This window comes from Pseudonaja textilis, chromosome 5, assembly GCF_049901715.1.
Source record: "Pseudonaja textilis isolate UNSWEBS1 chromosome 5, rPseTex1.2, whole genome shotgun sequence".
In the NCBI taxonomy this organism is placed as follows: domain Eukaryota; kingdom Metazoa; phylum Chordata; class Lepidosauria; order Squamata; family Elapidae; genus Pseudonaja; species Pseudonaja textilis.
In genome coordinates this window covers 55,195,393-55,220,912 of record NC_141994.1, presented here as the reverse complement: position 1 = coordinate 55,220,912, position 25,520 = coordinate 55,195,393, and the positions used below count along the sequence as shown (strand labels likewise).

Here is a 25,520-nt window from a genome sequence, read left to right as displayed (position 1 = left end):
TTAGAAACTGGGAAATTGTAAGTCCTAGTCCTGTATGAGGGACAAAGCCATTTGGGTGATCTTGGGCCAGTCACTTTTTCTCATCCCTAGAAAGCAGTCAATGAAAAATCACTGCCAAGAAAACTGTAGAGACTGGTCCAGGCAACCACCAGGAGTTAAGACTGATTTGATGTTAGAAACAATTTATGGCAACATTTTTTGTTATGACAGTTGTCTTCAAAATTGCAGGAGTTCCACACAAGACAGCTTGGGAAACTTGGGAGCATTTCAAGGCTTTTGTTTACATAATTTATAATTTAGTCTTCTGTCACCTCACATCTTGTTCTAGAAAAATCTTTGGATTTTGAGAAAGCCCAGATATGTTTACTAGAAATAGCTCTAGATATTTTCTTTCCTTTTTTTAGAATACATTTTTCTTTGTTATTTCTGACTGATTTCATTTCTAACTTTTTATTAGAAACAAGATGTTCCTACATTACTTCATCAACTGATTGGAAAATTACTAAGAAAATTTCAATCAATCAATCAAAAAACATTTCAAATGAAAGGATTGGGATATAAAATCTGCTTCTGTATCCAAATAAGTTTCAGATATGAAGTTACCTCTGGTCTCTGTTTTATGATAGCCCCATCCTCTTTAAGAGATTCAAGCTAAGCATGTACAACATTGCTCTCTGTATCACAAACTAAAGTCTATTGAATTTGACAGATGAGTATGGTTGAGCATTTTGCATGGTATAAATTGATAAAAATGTTAATAATTAGCCAGGATCAATGAATTTCTTTACAAACACATACATACCCACACACCCCTCTACCTAACTCTCTATATATGCAAATCTTTCAGACCTTAAATGCAAGGAGAAGTAGAATGCCAGGAATAGAAGCAATTCGGATCAGCCACCGCCACCCAAGAGTTGAGTTAACAACTGATGCCAGTCCAATAATTAATAAGGAGCCTGACAACCAAAATACCTGTGAAATGAAAAATAAAAAGGATAGATTAGGAGACAATGAGGTTCTGTACATCTGTACATTCTTTCAACATCCACATCTTTCTTCACATTGTGTTGCTGCACAAAACATGATTAAAATATTGAGGTAAGCATTCCCACATTTGATTTTTGGGATACCAGTACAAATTTTGATAAAATAAGCAAAATGGTTATCAACTTGAATTTTGAAGCTTGAACATAAGCTGTCAATCTTTCTCAGAATGTAATGTATAAACATTTCAACATAGAATAAACTTTTGCAGCTGCAGAAATAAGAACAGAATGCATATTTCACAGACTGAAGTATAAATTTATAGAGTTAAAAACACATGGATTTTCCCAAATACATTTAACAAGTTTATTTAATGATAGTCCTAACTTCATTCCACTTGCTTGTGCTAGAATGAAATCAATAAATCAATTATTCATCGTAAGAAAAATTAATACTGAAAAAAGGAGTAAACATTTCCAATTCCTTTGATTGGGATAAAAAAAAACTGTGTCAGGCATAATGGACTTTCAGCAGAACCCTAAGCCGTATCAACAGCCACTTTGGAGAGTTCATGCTGTTCAAAAGTAGATGATCTAAGTCCTGTGACATATAGCAGATGGAGATGTCTGAGAAAGTTCTGTATATCCCAGATTTTATTTATTTCAGACTGTGTATTCCATACAGGTAGTCTTCAGCTTACAGCCACAATTGAACCCAAAATTTCTGATGCTAAGCAAGGCAGTTAAGTCAGTTTTGCCTAATTTTATGGCCTTTTTTGCCACAGTTGTTAAATGAATCACTGCATTGTTAAATGAATCATGAGATCACTGAGCAAACCTGGCTTCTTCCCACATTGACTTTTTGTCAAAAACTGACTGGGAAGGTCACAAATGGTGATCACATGACCCAGGTAGTGCAACTGTCATAAATACATGTCAGTTGCAAGCCCCCAGATTTTGATCATGTGACCATGGGGATGTTGCAGTGGTGGCAAGTATGGAAAACAATCACAAGTCACTTTTTTCAGTGCCATTGTAACTTCAAACAGTCACTAAACAAATGATTGTAAGTTGAGGACTACTTTTACTTTTCTATCATGAAAAACTTCTAAGGCAGCTTAAGAAATCTGAAACCATTATAATTCAGTAGTGATATCTCCCACCAACGCCACTTTTTAAAAATAACAAGAGCCAAGGTGGCACAGTGCAGTACTGCAGGCTAGTTCTGCTGCCTGCCAGCTGCCTGCAATTTGGCAGTTCAAATCTCAACAGGCTCAAAGTTAACTTAGCCTTCCATCCTTCTGAGGTGGGTAAAATGAGGAGCCAGATTGTTGGGGAAATATGCCGACTCTATAAACCGCTTAGAGAGGGATGTAAAGCACTGTGAAGTGGTACATAAATCTATGTGCTATTGCTATTTATTTTGAGTTGAGCTCTATCCCTCCAGCCCATGTTGATTTTCTTGGCACAAACTCTCTCTCTCATTCTCTCTTCCTCCTTAGGAACTTTTATTTCTTCTACTTTGCTTCACACAATACCATAGAGTAGAGCATCATGAGTATCAGATATGGATTGCTCTGTTTTTATTTGTCTTCAAGGAGCAGCTGGTTTACTCTTCATTCAGAAGGGATTATCTAGGGCAGGGATCTCCAAACTTGGCAACTTTAAAACTTGCGGACTTCAAGCATGGTTGGCTGGGGAATTCTGGGAGTTGAAGTCCACAAGTCTTAAAGTTGCCAAGTTTGATCCAGGGAAAAAAAACATGCTGATCCAGGGAAAAAAAACATGCTGCTTTTGGAAGTGTCATCACTTGAAGTTATCATCAGTTGAGGCCAGTTATACATTTTCCCCCTACAAATTCATCTTTCTTGGAAAACTGTTCAATTTGTTAGCTATCCCTACAACATCTGGCCACAAATGCCATCACTGTAATTGTCCATTGGATGAAGAGGCACTTTATCTGTCCTGAATCTCTTATTATTTAGTTTCATTGGCTGACCATGACATCTTGGATATAAGAAAAATAAAAGAAAATTATCCACATATAATTGCACAGATCTTTGCTTCTTATTAAACTTTTTTCCTATTTAAAAACTCTAAATGTTTTAATCCTTCCTAATAAGATAATCATCCAGTCTTTTGAACAATATATTGCTCAAGAAGAATTAGTATCTGGGTGTCATGGTACAGAAAGCCCTTTTCTGATGATTGCCAGCTATACCCTGATCCCCCAGCCATAGATGGGTACTACTCTGTAAAAATACATTCTACTTTTGATTCAATCAGAAAACCTTAGTACATAAATGGGATCTTTATTTAACATAATTGTCAAAATGTTAAACATGTTGATAGCTGGCCTCCACATGGCATCTCTGAGAGCAGCTATGTCCACAAATTTCTCTGCAGTTATGTAGATATTGTATTCACACACCCAGAAGTATGGTTTGTTGGTATAAATAGTGATATATAGATATTGATACATGATTCATTTCTTAGCAAATAGATTTCTGGTTTACCTGTGATAAAGGCAAAATATAACCACGGTATTTTGTGGGTAAAAATTCTGTTTTTATTATAAGCCTAAAAAAAAATAAGGTAAGAAAATTATGGAAAGAGAAAGAAATGTATTAATTAGGTTCAAATACTTCCAGGTTGGTTTTACTGAGAGTTTGTTGAAGTAGCCATAATGGCTGGATTCACACAAAGTACCCAATCAATCTAATTTCACCTTACCTCACCTCATCTCAACCAAACCAAACCAAACCAACCCTTCACTGTTTATTTTTAATTGCAACATTCATCAATTCTAACTAAATTGTTTTACTTTAGGCTTAAACTTAGAACTTGGTAGAGGAAGAGATATATCATAATTTGCCCTGGAAGATTATAGACGTTATATGTAATGTGCTGTTTGAACAAATCCCATAGTACTTCTGGACTTTTGATCCTATGGTAAAATATGCATGCATTAAAAACATCTGAATGTTCACAACATCACATGAGAATGCTGATGCTTGTCCTATTATTGTTTCAGAGGTGGCATTCAGCAGGTTCTGACCAGTTCTGGAGAACCGGTAGCAGAAATTTTGAGTAGTTCGGAGAACTGGCAAATGCCACCTCTGACTGGCCCCACCCCCATTTATTCTCTGCCTCCTGAATCCCAGCTGATCGGCTGGGTCTTCTTTTGTTGCCCTGCAAAGGAGAACGGAGCTGGAAAGCAGGTTAGTGGGGTGGGGAGGGAATGGGAATTTTGCAGTGTCCATGCCCTGCCACACCCACCAAGCCATGCCCACAGAACCAGTAGCAAAATTTTTTGAATCCCACCACTGTATTGTTTGCATTATGACGTTACCCTTGTGAATGACCTGCTACGCCACATCCTACGAGGGCTCGGAGAAAGACAAACCAGATGTACGAAGGAGCAAACGATGTCAGCAAAGAGAAATAGGCTCCCCATGCAAAAGAGATGCATAAAACCTGCGAGACAATTCATAGACAGGAAGACATTGACTTCAAAGCAACATTCAGCACTGTATGATATTTATCTCAAGTTTTCATTTTGGATGAGTTCTGAAGATTCCAGCTAGTAAAAAAGAAAAACTTTAATTAACCTTGCAATGAAATACATATTTCTTGAATGTGTGTCACTATATTGCATATAGCTTCCAGATAAAATGCATAAAATATGATGTTCACCTACTTTAGTGAACTTAAGTTTAAAGAAAATTAAATTGATAATTTATTATTATTATTATTATTATTATTATTATTATTATTATTATTATTATTATTATTATTATTATCTTACCTTTATTATTTTTATAACTAACCCAAGATAATGAATATACCTGCCAGAGAGTGTAACTGGCCCAAAGTCATCCAGCCAACTTTCATATGGCAAAGAAATGCTATAAATCTAAAAGGTACAGTCCTATCAACTTGGAGTTTGGAAAAAAATAGACATGGAAGAAAACAAAACAAGCAAAAGAAACAAGAACAAAAGCACAACTGCTTGAAGGGGTGGCAGGGAAGGAAATAAATAAATGTTCCAACAGAATGAATGAGGACACAATGAAAAATAATATGGAAACTCTAAGGAACAAAGCGAAAGGAATTAAGTTACAAAATGCCTCAGAAGTCTAAGTAGTTTTGCTGACAGGAGGTATAAAAAAGATATCTAGTGGAATGATGAGGTTGTAGATAAGAAAATATGCATATAAAAGAGTGTTTGCTCCAAAAAATAAGAGAAAAATGATGAATGATTTATTTATAAAGAAATATTTGTGAATATTTCAAAAGTAGTGAAAGAGAGCAAGAACAAAGAGGGGGGGGGGGGGGGGGGAGGGAGAGAGAGAGAATGCAGAAAGCTCCAAAGGAAAATAAATAGGTTTTAAGAGCTTTTCCTTGTGGATCATTGAAGCTTTTGTCCTTCACTTCAGTAAGTGAACCTTTAAAGCAAATGGTGGCACCATATTTACATTCAAAGTGTTTGCAGCACATCCACAGCTTCAGATGTTGATTTGTTGTATGTGTACAATATATGCACAAATAAATGTATGTGTATATAGATGAGTGTAGCAAAAAATGTATGCATTTGAGTATGGTGAGGGGAACTAAGGAGAAGCGAATGAATACTCCATTCAGCATAAAAGAACTTTGCTTCAGCATGTAAAAAAATATTCTTGCTTATGCTTTCTTCAGCACATAGGAAGCCATTGTAAGGGAAGGAACCCATCATATACAGTATGTATGCTTAAGGTTAAGAAAATAGAAAAGTGAAAAACTGTAAAATCGAGCAAAACAGGAACACTGCTAGAAAATAATACTTTTATATTATTGGCCTATGATAAAAATGACATATTTTGTAGCCAAAATTTGTAGCCAAATTTGAAAAACTTTATATTGACTTATTTGTTATATGAGAAAGTATAAAAAGTGAAATAATCTGAGTTCGGCATGCTTCTCTGTGGAATTCGCCCAACAGCTGTTGATTTTCTACATCACGAAAAGATTTTCTATATCAGGAAACGATTTTCTATTTCAAGAAAAGAACCTTACAAGGTTAATGCTGATACCATATAAGTAGAGCAATATGAGAACTTCCAGTAAAAACATGATGAGTTGGACATCCTTGAAGGATGTGCTGTGACAGAAAACAGTGACCAGAAGGCAAGTTCTGGCCCATGAAATCTTTCTGGAGAAAGGAGAGGTTGTGAGATTAACCACATGCACTCTGAACTCCTAAATAAATTGCAGAACTGAGGTTTGTGCCATTGGCTCATGAATGGAGAGGATGGAAGTCAAAGGATTCCATTTAAGTTCATAGTCATAATAAAGCCTATACGGACTAAAAGCTGAGCTAAAAATGATTTTTAATCACTTTAGAAATTGCCTTTTAATTGTTTTCTTAACTGTTAAGAATCTTTGAATCAACAAGTTTTGTAACTTTCATCAGGTGAATTGAGGTAGGGGGAATAAACAGCAAAAGCATGATTAGAATTTTATAAAGTTATAAATAGTTAAGACTCCAGAGGTAATTACTATTTGCATCCAATCTTTATTATTTTTTACAAATCAATCAAAGTGGCAAACATAACCAACACAGTCTCCTCAAATAATTTTAAAATTAATTACAAGAAACCTTATCTTGCAAAAATACTGTTGTCTAGAAAGAAATTATAAGATAAAAATTGGACATTAGAGAGAAACAGAAAAAATTAAAGACTATAAGAAAAAAGAACAATTAATTTTGACTTACTAATACAGAATGGAGCAAAATATTTTAACTTTTGGAGAATATTTCTGAACAGCGGACTCAGAAGTTAATCTTAAAAGTGTCTGACATCCTAAGTAAACTGGTTTTAAATGAGGATATAGAAGAGGAACAGCTTTTACTGGATAAGACTGAGACTAAACTGCCTGAAGTCTTAACTAAAAGGGAGACACAAATAAAAATCACTAAACTGGCTTGGATAATTTTCTTATTTTGTGTTTACAAAAGAGACTTGCTGAAACAAAAAAGGATTATTTGAAGAGAGACAAAGAAAAAATGAACAAAAATCAGGTTCCAGATATTTAAAACGATTAAAGAACAAAATTGTTAAAATCAAAGGGAATATTTATTTGATCAAGTTTAAAATATATATGTTGTTGTTTCTGAAAGTCTTTAATAAACTTTTGTTGACCATGACCAAATGAAAAGGTTAAGAATTTGTTTATAAGAGATGATAAGAGATGACTAGAATAGAATGGAATTCTTTATTGGCCAAGTGTGATTGGACACACAAGGAATTTGTCTTGGTGCAAATGCTCTCAGTATACATAAAAGAAAAGATACATTCGTTAAGAATCATAAGGTACAACACTTATTAATAGTCATAGAGTACAATAAACAATCAAATCATACTAGGAAACAGTCAATATAAATCGTAAGGATACAAGCGACAAAGTTACAGTCATACAGTCACAAGTGGGAGGGGATGGGTGATAAGGAGTGATGAGAAGATTAATAGTAATAGTAGTGCAGACTTTGTAAATAGTTGAACCATGTTGAGAGAATTATTTGTTTGGCAATTGTTTGTTTGATTTCGGGGAAAAACTGTTCTTGTGTCTAATTGTTCTGGTGTGCAGTGCTCTATAGCATATGTAGGAAGAAGATTTTCAGAGAAAGTACAAATTACTGAAATTGTACTTGCTATGATGAAGGGGGAAGTGATTTTTTCATACAGGTACTGTAGTCCTCAACTTACGGCCACAATTGAGCCTCAAATTTCTTTTGCCAAGAAAGATAGTTAAGTGAGTATTTTACCATCTTTTTTGCCACAGTAATTAAGTTAGTAACACAATTGTCAAGTGAACCTGGTTTCCTTTTTCACTTTGCTTGTTCAAAGGTTGCAAAAACTGATCACTTGACCCTGGGACAGCTGCAACTGTCAAAAATATGATCCAGTTGCCAAGAGTCCAAATTTTGATCGCATGGCCATGGAGATGCTGCAATGGTGGGTGATAAGTGTGAAAAAATTCCTAAATCACTCTTCAGTGCCATTGTAACTTTGAAAAGTCACTAAGTGAATGTTGTAAGTTGAGGACTAACCATATGTTTTTTTTTTGCTGTATCTTTTCCCTGTATTTGCTATCTTTTCATTCTTTTATACTCTTTCAGTTTGTATTAGTTTTTTAATGTGTGTAACTGAACACGATAATAAAATTAGTATAAAAATTTAAGCAGAATAGTAAAAGAAAAACACTTACCTTACAACGACCAAATTTATCTGCAAGCATCCCAAATGTTACACTAGCCACCATGTAGCCAAAAAATACCATCTGAAAAAAAGTCATCATGTACAGTTCCAAGTAAGATCAGACAGTGATTTGATACACAAATGAATGAGAAGCTAACATTAAGGCACATTTAGCTCTGTCTTCCAACATCTGAATCTCTACCTGTATCACCCCAGATTTTTATTTGGCCGACTATTAATGCTCTTAAAATAATATGGAAAATCAGCATGGGAGTCACCAGATTTCTATTGTTGGTGTCACAAAGACAAAGGAAATGATAGCTTCCAAACAGACAAGAAGGAACCTGATATAGTTCAGGGTCTTCTTAAATGTCAAGAGCCCATCTTCAGACCCCCTTATCCAACTACTTATCCCTCAATTCTCCACTGAGGTTGAAGTTTTCAGTTTCAGTAGCTGAAGGTCAGTTAATGGCTCTCTTTACAGTTCAGTATATACACTAATGAAAATTATTATAGCCATACAGTAATTTGAAAAGCAAGTCCAGGAATGGAAAGAATCATCACAAATATTCTTAGCTGACCATATGAATATACATATATGACTATTTATTTGGGAGACCTGATTTTGGAGCCAAGGTTGACCCAAGACATTTATGCTAAGACATCCATAACTGGTCAAGGAATTTTTGGAATCTGAATAAGAAAATTATATAAGTACAGAAAAAAATGGAATAATGATGAAGCAACTAATGCTGATGTTTTAATGCAGAGGTGTCAAACTCAATTTCATTGAGGGCTGCATCAGGGTTGTGGTTGACCTTGGGGGGGGCAGGCGGGCATGGTTGACTGGATGGGTGTGACCAGCTTGCTCCCCAAACTGTTGGCATGTTTCCTTTTCATATTGGGTAGACAGGCTAAAGCCACACTGAGCCGATATTTCCTCTTCACATTGGGCTGAAGCGACACGGGTAGACCAGGCCAAAGTGACATGGGCTGGCCCCTTACATTTTCCAGGACAGCTCAGTGAATTGGATCTGAGCACATCATGGATCAGATCCAGCCCACGGGCCTTGAGTTTGACACTTCTGTTTTAATGTGACCAGAATCATTTGACTGAGGAACATGATTTATCTTGTCTCATAATGGTCCCAATACCTTCTCCCCAATGTTAGTCCAATGATCATGTGATTGTAGAAATTCTACTCACTGTTGTCACTAAAGCCACTTGCCAATTTTTAAGCTGCCATTCACATCGGATGACAGGACCCACTACAGCAATCAGCATGATTTCCATAGCTTCTACCACCTTTGGGGATGAACATATGAAACAATATTTAAAATATATATCGTTTTCAACATACCCAAGACACAAAGAGGGAATTTTCAATTCTCATTCTACTTCTCCAAGCCTGTATAGTACTGTTATAAATTCTATGCTATGATAGACTCTCCCGAGAAGAAAAAGACTCTATTATATGAAGATAAACTGGATGGAGTGACTTAAATATAGTTTAATTAATTAGGATGGATTTTTAAAAGAAAATAATATATGTATTGTTAGAAAGCTTTAAGTTAGTTTTGTATGTATAAAATGAGTATGTATGTATATGCAGTTTTCCAGGTTTTTATAAGTAATCCAGAACAATATTTTAAAGTTGGCAAAACATTATGGACTAGATTTGAAAATATGGGAATGAATAATATATTATTCCCCAGGGGAAGCTGAGATGGTTAAAATGTTTCTTTTATCTAAATAAGAAATTATATTAAATGTTGTCATTAGTTTGAAATTGCTTCTGGATTTTATGTTTGCAATGAGGAAAAAATGAAACTTTGATTCTATTTTTGTAAGTTAGACTGACTTATTGTTATAGAAATGGCTTGTACATATTGCTATGTAAAGGCAAAAAGTTATAGTTGTAATGTTGTTACCTTTGACTGTGCTAAAGAGAGTCTGAAGTTAATGCCTTTTTTCTTTTTTTTCTCCCATTTCCCTTCCTCTTTTCCTAATTTTCCATGTTTTTTTTTCTTTGTATTTTATACTTTGATAAACTAACAAAAAAGTTTTAATTGGGAAAAAAACCTCTATGTTATTTCAATATTCTGAAATGATACTGTGTGCAACTCCTGGTTTTCCTACAGTTCCAAACTCAGAGAGTGCTAGCGACCATAGAGATTAAACCGGGGGTGGCCTTCAAAAATTTCAGCAACCGGTTCTTTGCTGAGTTGCTGGGTGGAAATGGCCATGGCGGGTGTAGCCTAGTCAGCCTAGTCACAACGGTGTGGGGAGGGGCATTTTCACCTTCCCCAGGCTCTGGAGGCTTTCCTCGAGCCTCTGGGATGGTGAAAACTGCCTCCCCTTGGCTCCGGAGGCCCTCCAGAGGCCGGACACAGGCCTGTTTCTGGACTTCCAAGAGGCCCGTTTTCCCCCCCTCCCCGAGCCTCTGAATGGGCCCTGCACTTACCTCACATCCAAAATGGGCTACGTGGAGATTCCTGAGAGGGGAGAGGAGGAGAGGGGTGGACGGGGCCAGCCATGGATGGGATTTGGCGGTTTGCCGAACCAGTCATAACATTAGAAATGGATTCACCCGAACCTGGGCAAACCCATAGCAGCCCACCCCTGGATTAAATATATTCAAAATAGATAGATACTCCAATCCTTGGCCATGTCTCTATCTTCAATTCCTGCCCTTCAACCTCCTTGTTATAGCTGCCTGATGGATCCCCATACTTCCTTGTTGGAAAAGTCAGAACCACATTGTTACACACTGCCTGAACATTAGCTAGCACTTAGCATAACTCAGAAGAAGCCTTGATTTTTAGAGGGCAGAGGAGATGTGAAAGGGTGAAAATTGAGAGCTTTTCTGCAAATAACTTTCTGACTCATACTCCAGAATGTCCCAGAATATCCCTAAAGGAAGTGTTAAGAAGACAGAGAAGAGCAGCCAATGTGCTTGGAAGTGTTAGCACAATAAATTTCATCAAGATATAGTATTATGCTGAAATGTTCTGCATCTTAAAATCATGTCTGTGGAAATTCTCAGTCATCCAGGACCAGGTCATAGCTGTCTCAAAGGTGCTTTATTTCTTCAAAAGGCAACTGGACTGTTTTTTTTACCTTAAGGAAAAAGAAGAAAACATTTTGTTTTTCATCCAGGAAGCTTCATCAGTCCCCCACCATCAGAACCTGAAGTGATATTCAGCAGGTTCTGACCAGTTCTGGAGAACCTGTAGTGGAAATTTTGAGTAGTTCAGAGAACCAGCAAATGCCACCTCTGACTGGCCCTGCCACCATCTATTCTCTGCCTCTGGAGTCCCAGCTGATCGGCTGGGTCTTCTTTTGTTGCCCTACACAGGAGTACGGAGCTGGAAAGCAGGGAATGGGGATTTTGCAGTATCCTTCCCCTGCCACACTCACCAAGCCATGCCACGCCCACCAAGCCACTCCCATAGAACCGGTAGTAAAACAATTTGAATCCCACCACTGATCAGAACTGATGAAGCTTCTTGGACGAGAAGCAAAACATTTTCTACTTCTTTCTCAAGGAAACACCAGCCTTTTGAAGAAAAAAAGCAATCTTTTTTTCATCTTCACACAATGTGGTGCAAAAAGGATATTCCAAAGTGTGGAGGGCTGTATGAATGTCTGCACCTTCACCATGGAAATCTCTCCAGCCTGCCCATCCCCTCCAAGATTTCTAGGTCTCCATTAAATCTCAGAGACAATTCCTGCATAACTTTTCCTAATCTAGAATTGTGGACAACAAATGATGCAGGAAAGACTATAATAAAAGAGCAACAAATTCTCTGGTATCATAGAACAATGGACCTTGCACAATACCATGGAATTTGAAAGAAATTCAAATGCTTCTCAGCAACCAATAAAACTGAGGCCACTTCTGCAAAGGGGAAAAGTTTTAGGAAATGATGATAAATTTCAGTGCAATATTAATAAGAATAACTTACACCAGTGCTACCCATGATCATAAAGAGTGCAATGTGGAATCTCCCAAAACCGATTGTTTCCACAGCTTCTTCTACTGTAAAGGTCTTTTGCTCTATATTTAATAGAATGTTAATAGTTATAATACATAGAATAAATTAGCATTTATTCATTATTCTTAAACATAGAAAACATTACCAAAACACGGGAGGAGAAGAATACAGATTTCCCTGAAATATGCACTAATATGCACATATAAAAATAATTAATTTCACTATTGTCCACAAATCTAAAAATAGATGTCCTGTTAACCTTATCTCTTTCAGGACTCCAAAAGCTACCAATGGGCATTTGCAAGGCCTGTTGCCTTCCTTCTAAACTGTTTGTTTACTAAATTGGATTTATTATGAACAAAAGAAGAATCTTACGTAAGGATGGTTGAAACAGAAGATGGTTTCAAATAGAGAATTATGAGAGGGACAAAAGACCATCAATAAGATGTGAAAAGTTTGGGTAAGTCACATTTTGTCCATAAGTGTCAGAAATACATTATATACACTGCTCAAAAAAATAAAGGAAACACAAAAATAAGACATCCTAGATCTGAATGAATGAAATATTCTCATGAAATACTTTGTTCATTACATAGTTGAATGTGCTGACAACAAAATCACACAAAAATTATCAATGGAAATCAAATTTAGCAACCCATGGAGGTCTGGATTTGGAGTTACACTGAAAATTAAAATGGAAAAAAACCCTACAGGCTGATCCAACTTTGATATAATGTCCTTAAAACAAGTCAAAATGAGGCTTAGTAGTGTGTGTGGCCTCCACGTGCCTGTATGACCTCCCTACAATGCCCGGGCATGCTCCTAATGAGGTGGCGGATGGTCTCCTGGGGGATCTCCTCCCATACCTGGACTAAAGCATCCCACAACTCCTGGACAGTCTGTGGAGCAATGCGATGTTGGTGAATGGAGCGAGACATGATGTCCCAGATGTGCTCAATTGGATTCAGACCTGGGGAACGGGCGGGCCGGTCCATAGCATCAATGCCTTCGTCTTGCAGGAACTGCTGACACACTCCAGCCACAGGAGTTCCAGCATTGTCATGCATTAGGAGGAACCCAGGGCCAACTGCACCAGCATATGGTCTCACAAGGGGTCTGAGGATCTCATCTCGGTACCTAATGGCAGTCAGGCTACCTCTGGCGAGCACATGGAGGGCTGTGCGGCCCCCCTAAAGAAATGCCACCCCACACCATTACTGACGCACTACCAAACCGGTCATGCTGGAGGATGTTGCAGACGGCAGAACGTTCTCCACGGTGTCTCCAGACCCTCTTACATCTGTCATATGTGCTCAGTGTGAACCTGCTTTCATCTGTGAAGAGCACAGTGCGCCAGTGGCAAATTTGCCAATCTTGGTGTTCTCTGGCAAATGCCAAATGTCCTGCACGGTGTTGGGCTGTAAGCACTACCCCCACCTGTGGACATCGGGCCCTCATACCACCCTCATGGAGTCTGTTTCTGACCGTTTGAGCAGCCACATGCACATTTGTGGCCAGCTGGAGGTCATTTTGCAGGACTCTGGCAGTGCTCCTCCTGTCCCTCCTTGCACAAAGGTGGAGGTAGCGGTCCTGATGCTGGGTTGTTGTTGCCTTCCTATGGTCTCATCCATGTCTCCTGATGTACTGGCTTGTCTCCTGGTAGCGCCTCCATGCTCTGGACACTACGCTGACAGACACAGCAAACCTTCTTGCCACCGCTCACATTGATGTGCCATCCTGGATGAGCTGTACTACCTGAGCCACTTGCGTGGGTTGTAAACTCCATCTCATGCTACCACTAGAGTGAAATCACTGCCAGCATTCAAAAGTGATCAAATCATCAGCCAGAAAGCATAGGAACTGAGAAGTGATCTGTGGTCACCACCTGCAGAACCACTCCTTTATTGGGGATGTCTTGCTACCTGCCTATGCTTTCCACCTGTTGTCTATTCCATTTGCACAATAGCATGTGAAATTGATTGTCAATCAGTGTTGCTACCTAAGTGGACAGTTTGATTTCACAGAAGTGCGATTGACTTGAAGTTACATTGTGTTGTTTAAGTGTTCCCTTTATTTTTTTGAGCAGTGTACTTACAACCCAAAACTGCTCCATATGCATAATATTAAAGTATGCCTGCATTTTGTTGGCAATTTCACAACTTTTCAGTTGAGGAGAGAGAGAATTTACAGAGTTTTCAAAAGTTGTAATTCTGTAAGGAATTATTAAGACTTTGAGGGAATTTTGAGTCAAGAACTCACAACTGAGAGAGAAGATAAAACATCAAACTAGATTACCTTTCTTTGTCTCCTGTTCCTGAGTTCCCATTTCCTCAACAGTCACAGCATTTGTTCCTTGTTGCTGCTTGACTGACATCTTTCAATTTGCATTAATTTACTTGGAGGTTTTGTATGTAGAAACTCTTAATTTAGTTGAAAACTACATTGAAGATATAAAGGAATCTTCTTAAAGTTGTGGGCTTGGATAACGGTAAAATAAGAAAAAATACTACATATAGAACTTTGTTCCCTGAGATTATTTTGCACCTGAATTTCTCCTGGTCACTTATTTTTCATCTGCTACTGTTGGAAAAGAATTACTTTAAAAAAAGACCCTCAAAACCCAGATCCCAAATGTCCCCCATCTCTGATATAAAAGACCATTTCTTTAACGGCTACCCCTTGGCTGAAGAACAGAATCAACTGATCAATACTAAGCTCTTTTTAAACTGGACACTGCTTTAAATTATGCTTACTTCATTCAATCCAGTTTTAAATCTAAGCAAATACTCCCCTGGCTTTATACAAACCAAACTGTAAATTCTATAAAACGGCTAGTCCTAATTTCAGATGGCAATAGTTTGATAATGAATGCTAATAGCAAAAAAATTAATTATTGAAGGGATGGATAATTACAACAGTATGAGAGAACACTGCAATACTTAGCAAATGTATGAATTCCTTAGTGGCCAGAATTACCACGCTGGGTAATCCAAAGGAACACTTGGGTTTGATAGGAATTAGTCGCAGAAAAATGTGCATACATTTACAACTTTATTACATTTTTATTTATTACATCATCCCACTTGATCTCTACAGCTATCCTTGTAGGTAGATTAGATTAAGAGATGAAACCCCCAGTGTATTCAATAAGGTCTGTGGCTGATTTTTATTTCCAGACCAATTCTTTTTCACAATCTGACATTACATCCCCTTCCCTAACCTCCTGCCCTTCAGGCCATAGTTGCAAGTGATGAGAGTTGTAACCAAACACACTTGGAGAACATTGGGTTGCCACTGCACTTATACCATAAAAATCATTGCTAAATGCAGTTAAGTAAATTAAGTTCTTATAATGAGGGGAAAAAATTAGAGAAGTAACTGGTTTCATTCCTCCACAGTGAATATTTTTCTTACCTTTTGTCAAACAATTAGTTAAGTCTTGCTCTCTCCTTGTCTTTTCAAATATGTAGCTCCCCTTTGCTTGCTATAATCACAAAATATACCTGGGCTTACCACTTTCCTTCATGGCTGAAGGTGTACAGTTCCCATTATAACATCGTTGTTTCTTCAGATTTCAGGTTTAAGACCTTCCTAGTAATTAATTCTCTCTGCTTAGAGAGCAGGTGGCCAAACCAGGAATTTCTTAACAAGTGTGTAATTGTATGCTCTTTTGCTGTTGGTTTACTTTTTTTTTTTAAAGCAAGACACAGGATTTCTGTGTCAGTCTCATATATCACTGCTGCCCTTGCATTCTCACAAAAGGTTGGCTCTGTTATTTCAGTGATTGATTAAAAGAAGCCAGAGATGGAAGCAGGGTCTAATTGCAATAATGCAAATCACACATATATCTTACACTGACTGTATGTTACTAGTCTGAATTCAGCAAATCTTCTGAGAAGGGAACTGGTTGGAAAGTAACATGGATGAATCTGTCTATCAGTTTCTCTCCATTTCTTATTTTTGTGAAATCTTTCGTGTATATTTATTTTGAGTTCCTCGGTTTTACTGATCTGTTAACCTCGTTGCTATGTTTCCTTAAAGATGACCCAAAATTAAAATGCATCTGTGTGCATATTTTCCAAAGCATGCATGCTCTTTCTGTCAGCCTTCCTGGGTAGATAAAACCGAAAGCTGACTCTACAGTATGACTAGAAATATAGTCATCCTGGGGATAGGTTCCTGCATTTTGTTTACAATTTCCCAAGAACTGAGCTCAGAACATCCTTAGAAACTTGGCACTGCTGATTTAAAGGCTTCCTCAAATTTCTGCACATGCCCTGCATACAAAAAAAAAATAAAATCCAATGAGACCAGCCCTTGAAGCATAGCAGTTGTTGTCCAAGTACACATTAATAAAGATGTCCTAAGAAAGCCCTTGAAGCGTTTGTGCAAGCCTTTCAGAGAGGATGTGTCTGCCGCAGTTCTTCAGGAATATTAGTGCACTTCACAACATGCCTTTTCAGAGGCTTCATAAAGGTGTAGTAGGTATGCATTTGACATTGTCAAATTTGGAAAACTGAAGTATAGATGTTAGGAGTCTATCAATGCAGAGCAGCAAATTTAAATACATAGCATAATTTTAATACATGTTCAACTCCACTGATAAGTTGGACAAACCTATACATTTAATTGAACAGGACAACAGTTAAGAATAGCAATTTGCTGTATGATATCACTTCTTCTTTTTGAGCATATAGGAAGAGCAGAGGATGGGATGAGAGATTAAAATGAATAGGAACAGTATTTTGGCTGCCAAGATCAGGAGCACATATTGAGCATAACAAGTTTAATGATACCGAGAAGAGTGAAAAAAATCTGTCTGGCCCTTTCACAGGACATTTTATTTTATTTTACTAATTACCATCTTTATATGGTGGGCCATCTCACAAAATATGACTCAGGGTAATGAACAATTGCATGAATTATAAAATGAAGTGGCCACCTCAAGAAGCAGATTTGGGCCTGTCAGTGGTTTCTCATTTTTCTCTTGGAGTCTGTAGATAGTTTTTATTCCTTACAGAGACCAGGCTGTGGTGTGGGCTCAGAGCATCCTTAGTTAGCCTGCTGCCATCCAAATGTCCCATCACCCATACTGAAAAGTCAGCTGATAAATTGGGATAAATCAGCTGGTTTCTGGTACCATCCTTTCTTTTCTATCAGGCCAGTTCTGGATAAAGATTTAAATTTAGAGCTAGAGATTTAGGAATATATTCTATTGATCAATGGGGTAAGAACTAAAATGGTTGGAACCTGCTTCCGGTATATATTTAGCTCTACAGGAAAAAAAACCTTGGCAACCCGAATATAACCCGTGGACTGTATTTGAAAGGATAAAAGAAATCCTTTCTTTTAGAAGTACACAAACATATTCAGTTTCAGATAATACCCTTTCCACTTAAATTCTGATCACTTGGAAATAAGCCATTGCAACAATATCCCACATTGCTGAGAAAATGGGAGTAGGCAGAAAATTTTCAGCAGCCACAACTGAAAATCTCTGAAAACAGTGAAATCACATACAAAACTAGAATTACATCAAGAATGCTTGTCTTTTGTTTCAAGCATGTTGTATTTGTCCTATAAAATTCAGAGTTGATTGAAACGGATGGAAATACTTCAACGGAGTGTAATGATTGGACGTGATGTTCTATTTGTCATAAGACTGTCATGTAAATGAGGACTCTCACAATCAGTTTACAGATGGTCAATACATGGTTGTTGCAATTCCTTGTCCAGATCTAACATCAGGAGTATGATACATAAGATGCATACAGAGAGCACTGCCCTCGCTCTGAGTAAAATCAATCAGGCATTGTCAAGGTGCTGCAAATACACGTTCATCTTTGTGCATGAATCAAGGCACCCTTTGCAGGCATTTTGCAGTATGTTTGTGGTGAGTTCATCCCTGGGCTATTTCAAGCATTGTCCTTCCAGTCTGATGGAAAAGAAAGTACTATTGCATACTTGCTTCCCACAAAATAAATAAACTGTAATGATATTGCTTGAGTGGAAAGTTGGATTTTGTAGTTATCTTAGTTACAAGGTAGCTAAAAAGTGTACTTAAGTGACCTGTCTTCCATTGAAGAACAACATTTTTTCTGGCTTCTCAAATTTCCAATTACATTCTGCTGTGGGTACTCTCTGTCCAATTAGTTATGGTTATTTGGTAATAACCTGATTATTGCCAGTGGAAATTGGCATAAATGGAAGTGAATTCCATAATAATAGTGCAGGAAAAAGCCTGCTTAAGATGATGTTAGATGGCTCTTGGTATATTTAGCAAGGCGAGCTCAGTGACTTATCCCATTTTAATGTGTGAAGGTGCTCGGAGAGGCATCCTGATCCAAAATTGCTTAGTTCTTTGTAAGGCATAAACCAAATTTGGAACTCAGCTCGGTATCCGAGTTGTAACTTTAAAAGAAAAAGAGATGTAACATGTGCATGACAAGGTGCCTGCTCAATAATTTGGCACCTACATTGTGCACAGCAACAGCTTCTGGTCCTGGCTCAAAGAGGAACCCCACATAGAGCACATTAACCTAAATGTGAAGCTACTAGTGCATGATCAACTGCAGCTGTGATAACATCCAGGAAAGAATGCAGTTGTATTCCAACTAAAGGTGGCAATTGACACGCATACCCCCTGGGAGCTATTCAGACTTCCAATGGCAAGTATTACTTTTAAAACTTCAAATTACTACTGTATATTACAAATAAAGGTAACCCCTTTTAGGTTAGCCCTATAAGGTGGACCACACTAAGAAACCAATACCATATAGGTCTAAAACTATTTTTATGAGAACAGCTATAATAATAGGATTCTGCAAGTCAGAATGTTTCCCTCTTCCTTATATTTGTGTGCATTGAGGAGCCTATCTGAGACATTTTCTGAAGTTTTTTGGAATCAACTTAAGCCACATGGAAAGCCATTCCTACCAGGAACATTCCTACTTAAGCCATTCCTACCAGGAACATGCCCCTGGTAAAAGATCTTCTCACTATCCTTCAAGACTGTTCTTCATGCCCTCTACAATTTAGAATAGCTAAATTTTCCTGTTTCTGAATTCTAAAAATAAGTTGTTCTCCATTGTGATAGGATTTGATCTCAGTTTATTGGCCTTCATCCATCCATTTATCACACTGTCCTGACACTAATTCTCTCTCTCTCCCCCCCCTCTCTCTCCTTTCCTAATTTAGATGTTAGGATGTTGAACTTTTAGTTTATTTTCTAAAGCATCTGTGAACCAGACAAGGAATAATGGATGGAAACTGAAAAAGGAGAAATTTAATCTGGAAATAAGGAGAAATTTTCTGACAGTGAGAACTATCAACCAATGGAACTTGGCAACTAAGGCTTGGTCAACCATGGCTGACTGAGGAATTCTGGGAGTTGAAGTCCAAAAGTCTTAAAGTTGCCAAGTTTGGAGATCTCTGGAGTAGAGTGACTATGACTTATTTTGCCTCCAAACCAGGCTTGAATCTAGATTGAAAAAGGTTGAGATAGTTGATGGACCCCAATAATATATGACGTTGCAGAGAAACCATCCTCTTAAGCACCTTGTCCCCAAAAGGAGTATTTGTAAGTGGGCCCAGAGAAGATTTCTTCAGGATTGGTTGATTAGTGGTTGCTTTAGGTCAGGAATGCATATCCAAGTTCTGGTGAAAATTCATTTATCAGTTCTTGAGCCATCAGTCAATCCCATTGGCAAATTCATATAATTCATTTTATTTTATTCATATAATAAAATAGGTGTGGGTCAATGGAGAAGGTGGCATGTATAGGAAATCCCCAAGCTTCATATTAAAAGTTACAGTGTGGTCCGCCTAGAATAATCCTTTGTCTTGTTTCTTGGTAATTTACAACCCCAGTTGCTGTGGGAAGGTTCCAAGGAATGGGATGTTTAAAGCATCAGCATCTTTTTTTCACTTATTTATTGAATAGTACAGATTGCGTCACCCTAGAAAAATTGGGGAAGAAAACATTTGGCTTATTTTTAAACCATGTACATCCCTGGGCTGCAGGGATGTAAGGCATATGTGCAGAATATATAAGGAAGCATGCAGGTCCATAAGGGGGCGTGCATAAGTGCACCAGCATGCCTGCCATCCCTGTCCTATTGTTCCCATTTATTCATACTCATTATATCTGTTTATACTGATAAGTTTTTAGGTTATGTTCATACTTATATTTGTTTTCTCATACATGCTTAACAAACTAAACTACTGTAAATAAAATGGTCTTAAGATGTAATGACTAACAATCTCAGCTTGTTTCTAATGGTCAGCTATTTGGAATAGACCAGAATAGGAAACTGGCTCCATGGAAAAACTAGGATTTTATTGACATAGGCTATGATAACAGATTCTTACAGGCCTAATTGTGCTTAATTGTACTTCACCTCCCTTTTTTTATTCTCTAGTAACTCAGAGAGGAGCTTGCCAGAGATTCCTATGAATGCTATCTTGTTTCCCAGGATTTAAGACACATTTCAGACCTCTTTGCTTATCTAACAGTTCTTCTGGGATTAATGTTTAGCCGGTTAATGATAAATTACAGAGCAATTAAGATAATAAAGGATTCTAACAGCCAATCCTGTTTATATATCAAATACTTGCCAGTCATTCCTTGTCTTGTTTGTATTCTTGAGGTGCCAATACAAAAAAACCCTTAAAAGATTAATTTTAAAGACTACTTTGTCATCCAACCATATCTTAAGTTAAATGAAACCTTTTCTCAAAATCTCTTCATGTGGTATGAGAGGTGCGTATTTGTTTGTGTGTATGTACGTATGTATGTATGTATGTATGTATGTATGTATGTGAGAGAGAGACCAAGATGATTTTAACAATTTACTTTTGTTTTGTGACTAAATCCAAGAACAAGCAGTTGAGTGGAGCAAAGTGTTGTCAACTACACATTTTATCTTTTACACTAGGTTGTGAATTTAAGTTTTATATAATGGAGTATCAGAGACAGAGAAGCAAATAGGCAGTTTTTGGTCCTTAGTTTTATATTCATTTCTGAGTTTCAGCATTCTGTTTGAATATGTGATAGTACTATCACAATTATGAGACAGTTTCAATCATTTTTCCCAACAAGTAAAATATAAATCAACAGCAGACTTAGCAGTTCTTATAGTGGTAAATTAAAGTTGGAATAATTTTATTCCTATGATGATAATAAAATCCTGGTTCATGCCTTATTTATCCTTCAGATTTCTTTGGACATACTGATAATTTCAGAGTCATGGTTTATTAAGTGAGGAAAGTCTGACAATTGTTATATCAATCGAGACGTTTTGCTTTTTAATTTTCCTAGGTTTTTTTTAAAAGGAAGAATACCTAATCATATGATGGTGTACACCAGCAGAGTCAAATGATATATTGCGCTCAGAAATAATTTCAGTGAATTCATCAGCATCCAAAATATAAGAGTGAAAGAAAAGGTGTGGCTTACAAATTTGTTGTAAACCAAATCACTGGTTCTAAAGATCATCTCAAATGGGCAAGTGAAGAAATGAGTGTTGTGAGACCATGATGTAAGGCTTGCCCTTTAGTATGTGTATTGTGACATGTCTCTGGAGATTCTCAGTCATCCAGGTCATGGTTGTCCCAAATGTGCTTTTTCAAGAGGCAAGTAGACTTTCTGGTTTTTCTTGAAGACGTTTCGCTTCTCATCCAAGAAGCTTCTTCAACTCTGACTGGATGGTGGGGAATGGAAGGATTTATACTCCTTGCAGACAGCTGGTCATTTGCATTCTTTTAGCAGGTCATTAAGGTCACCTGGAGGTTTATCTGTGTCATCAGGGTCACTTGAGTGGTGCAGATGGAGATAGATGATGTCATATCCTTTCCCCTGTGTTAAGAGAAGGCTGTTTAAGTTTGACAAAGATGGCCTCTTTGACCCCTCTTTCAAACCAGCGGTCTTCTCTGTCCAAAATGTGGACTTTGTTGTCTTCCCAAAAAATGGCCTTTGTCTTGTAAATGCAGGTGGACTGCTGAATCTAATCTTGGTGTGTTTGTTCTCCTATGTTGTGTCATGCACTTATGAAATGGTTGCTTTGTTTCCCCAAAGTACAGATCTGCACATAGCTCACTGCATTGTACTGTATTGTGATATCAGACTCATGTAGGGGAGGGATGAGGTTTCAATAAACTTTCACAATTCTTACTTCATCATTTTGACAAAATGGTTGGATTTTACACATGCCTCTAAATCAGTGATTCTCTGCCTTAGCAAATTTAACTTCAACCCCCAGCTTCTGGTCGGGGAATTCGGAGAGTTGAAGTCCATACCTCTTAAAGTTGCTAAGGTTAAGAAAGACTGCTCCAATTGTTGATGGGGTTATTTTTTAAAATGGATTGCAAAGGGAAAACAGCCTTTTTCCAACCTAGTATACACCAGAAGTGCTAGAAGCACATTTTCCAGAATTCTTAAACAGTAGAAGACTCAGTCCCAACACATCTGGAGAATAGGCAGAGTTTTTTTTTATTATGTTTGTCTCTGACAACACATTTGGTATCTAAAGTCCTAGTGTGGAAGTTCTGTATCCTTCCCGGCTCTTAATTCTCAAGGAAATGCTCACCAAGAAAAAGAATAGCAGAAACCTCAGAAGTTTCAGATTTCAGCATCATCAATAGGAATCATTCTTCCTTCCTTTCTATTATGGTCTTGAAGGAGAATGGTGTAAAAAAAGAGCCAGAACCAGAGTAGAATTTGTTCTGGAATTCCACCCTAATAGGAAAAAGATGAAATCATTTTTTTTAGTTTTATTGTTTTTATCCCATTTTTCTCTGAAACAAAAAAGTGGTTTACCAAAAAATGGAGAAAGAGTACAATAAAAATAGATTAAGATATCCTTCAATGGAACAAACTTTGAAGTGCATAAGAAATTAAAAATGCTACAGTTTCCAACTACTCCATTGCTATTGTTGTGGGCTAGTTTTTTTCTCAACTTTACACCTAGCAAATATGTTAAACTATAACTCCAATCATACTCACTCAACATGGTTCCGGTCTAGGGCCCTATCAATTTTCAAAAGAAATTACCCATAATATCATGCATATTTATATGCACATTTCAACTATTCTTTGGGCGGTACATTGCAAACATTACAGGAAATGTGCATATCTTCCTGTTACTGTGGTTTAGGGTTTTTTTGGCTGGCTGAGAAGGAAACAGCTGTGCCTTAAAGTTCTTATACAACCACACTTACCAGTGAAGCCTGAGTGCATGTAGAAAGGCAGAAAGACCTTCCATGATGAGTAGAATTGCTATTGTCAGAGCAGCAAAAATGGCAAAGAAGACAAAAATCCCAATGAGTCCTGTCCAGCCAGTCATTTTAAAGCCTAGTGTAAACAGCAAGTTCCAAAGAACCTCTGAGAGCTCTGAAGAACATAAGAGGAAAAAAAATGCAAGAGAGAAACACACTTAAATATGCCTTGCATCAGTGGTGGGATTCAAATTTTTTTTACTACCAGTTCTGTGGGCATGGCTTGGTCGGTGTGGCTTGGTGGCATAGCAAGGGAAGGTTACTGCAAAATCTCCATTCCCTCCCCACCTCAGTAACCTGCTTTCCAGCTCCATTCTTCTGTGCAGGGCAACAAAAGAAGACCCAGCCTATCAGCTGGGACTTGGGAGGCAGAGTATAGATGGGGGCAGGGCCAGTCAGAGGTGGGATTTGCCGGTTCTCCGAACTACTCAAAATTTCTGCTACCAGTTCTCTAGAACTGGTCAGAACCTGCTGAATACCACCTCTGCCTTGCATCCCAGAAGAACTTAGTGCTAAGCTGAATTCCAAGAAGCTTCAAGGTCATACCTCCATAGTCATTGGGAACAGAGTTGGCTCATGGGAGATTTTTTTTAGTAGGTGCTAAGGCTTAGGTTTAAGGCATTCATTTCAGATCATGAAACTCCCATCCTCCCCAGAAGAATTAGGCTGATTTGGGAGTGGATGCAAAGAGGGCCTTAATGTACTCATTTCAGTCTTAAATCTTCAATTCCTACAGAGAAGGGACTCAAAATTTAAGTTCTATGCACCCTAGTGCATCTTGGTCTTGTTCTGTCTGACGAAAAGTCAAATATGGCAAACATCTGGCAAACATTGACAGAAGTGATACTCCTACCTAATTGTCCACAATTATGAAGATAGCAATTATGAGGATAGCAATTATGAAGATAGCAATTATGACCATGGGATCACAGGCTGAATGGCATGTTCACAGGGGCCATTTTATGTTTTTGATTCCTCCTATAGATGTCTCTGCACCACCACCCTTCCCTATCCCAATAAAATATTACAATGCTCTGGAAGAGCTCTAGAAACAGAGATCCGAGCAGCTTTTAAATAATTATCAGCTAGGAATAATATGCAAGTAGCCTGGATTTGAATGCCAGAAGAATATGGCTAGCTGACGAGAGCTAAATAGCTTGAAATAGATCTATACTAGTCTCCCTTTATTTCTTTGTTGGTAAAATATAAACACATATAACATCAACACAAAAAGAATGTGTCGCGAAAGCGACTGCCTGCGAAGGTTCCTGGATTGGAGCTAAAAGATGAAATTGGAAGCAGTATACTCCATCCCATATTTTGGTAGACCAGGTTTTCCCGGAAAAACACTTATCAGCAAGGACATAATTCCTACAACTAGGAACATGGAATAAAATTGCCAAGAACCAAAGTGCAGAAATATCTTTGGGAAAAAAATTGACAAAATCACAATAGAGCTCAAGGTAATCCAATTTGGTCCTAATCTGCAAACTTTAACTGGACTCAACATTTTCCAGTTTTAATTTTACATTGCTTAGTGCTTTGCAGCTGCTCCCTCACTTCCTGGAACTGATGCAAGTTTTCTTTGTCATTGTGACTAAACTAGATGAAGTCTAGATCACTGGACCAGTGCTTTCCTACAACTGCAACATCGAAGTACATTTCAAGGGCAATGTTACAACAAATATCTCTACTTGTGACCTTAAAAGAAGGACCTAATTGGTATCTTGAAGGAATCAGCAAACTATACAAACATAATTAAAATCTTTGGTTGAAAAGGTTACAACCCTGATGAAAAGAGATTATTCAGAATCTTCTCTAACCTGGTGCTATCCAACTTCCATCATGCCCATCTAGCATAATCAATGTCCATGATGCCTGGGGAACTACAACACAAACCATCAGTGGACACAAGGTTGGTGAAGGCTGTTCTGAGTGGATACCAAATATGGCCCAACCAACTATTTCTCATAGCAATAGCAACAGCACTTAGACTTATATACTGCTTCACAGTGCTTTA

General features: G+C 37.6%; 2 protein-coding genes across 2 annotated transcripts in view; both read right to left on the bottom strand.

Moving 5' to 3' along the window:
* The window catches only part of SVOPL (SVOP like), a 28,786-nt gene extending 14,127 nt beyond the window's left edge, over nucleotides 1-14,659 (bottom strand). The window contains exons 1-7 of the mRNA XM_026699080.2: nucleotides 14,522-14,659; nucleotides 12,197-12,288; nucleotides 9,435-9,533; nucleotides 8,238-8,309; nucleotides 4,339-4,463; nucleotides 3,503-3,566; nucleotides 850-975 (exon numbers count right to left, since the gene is read on the bottom strand). Coding sequence (XP_026554865.2) covers nucleotides 850-975; nucleotides 3,503-3,566; nucleotides 4,339-4,463; nucleotides 8,238-8,309; nucleotides 9,435-9,533; nucleotides 12,197-12,288; nucleotides 14,522-14,600 — 657 coding nt within the window. The 5' untranslated portion in view covers nucleotides 14,601-14,659. The remainder of the gene's footprint in view (nucleotides 1-849; nucleotides 976-3,502; nucleotides 3,567-4,338; nucleotides 4,464-8,237; nucleotides 8,310-9,434; nucleotides 9,534-12,196; nucleotides 12,289-14,521) is intronic.
* Nucleotides 14,660-22,737: 8,078 nt separating this feature from the next.
* ATP6V0A4 (ATPase H+ transporting V0 subunit a4) overlaps nucleotides 22,738-25,520 on the bottom strand; it is a 35,446-nt gene continuing 32,663 nt past the window's right edge. Inside the window, exons 19-20 of the mRNA XM_026699183.2 lie at nucleotides 23,444-23,615; nucleotides 22,738-22,961 (exon numbers count right to left, since the gene is read on the bottom strand). Coding sequence (XP_026554968.1) covers nucleotides 22,871-22,961; nucleotides 23,444-23,615 — 263 coding nt within the window. The 3' untranslated portion in view covers nucleotides 22,738-22,870. The remainder of the gene's footprint in view (nucleotides 22,962-23,443; nucleotides 23,616-25,520) is intronic.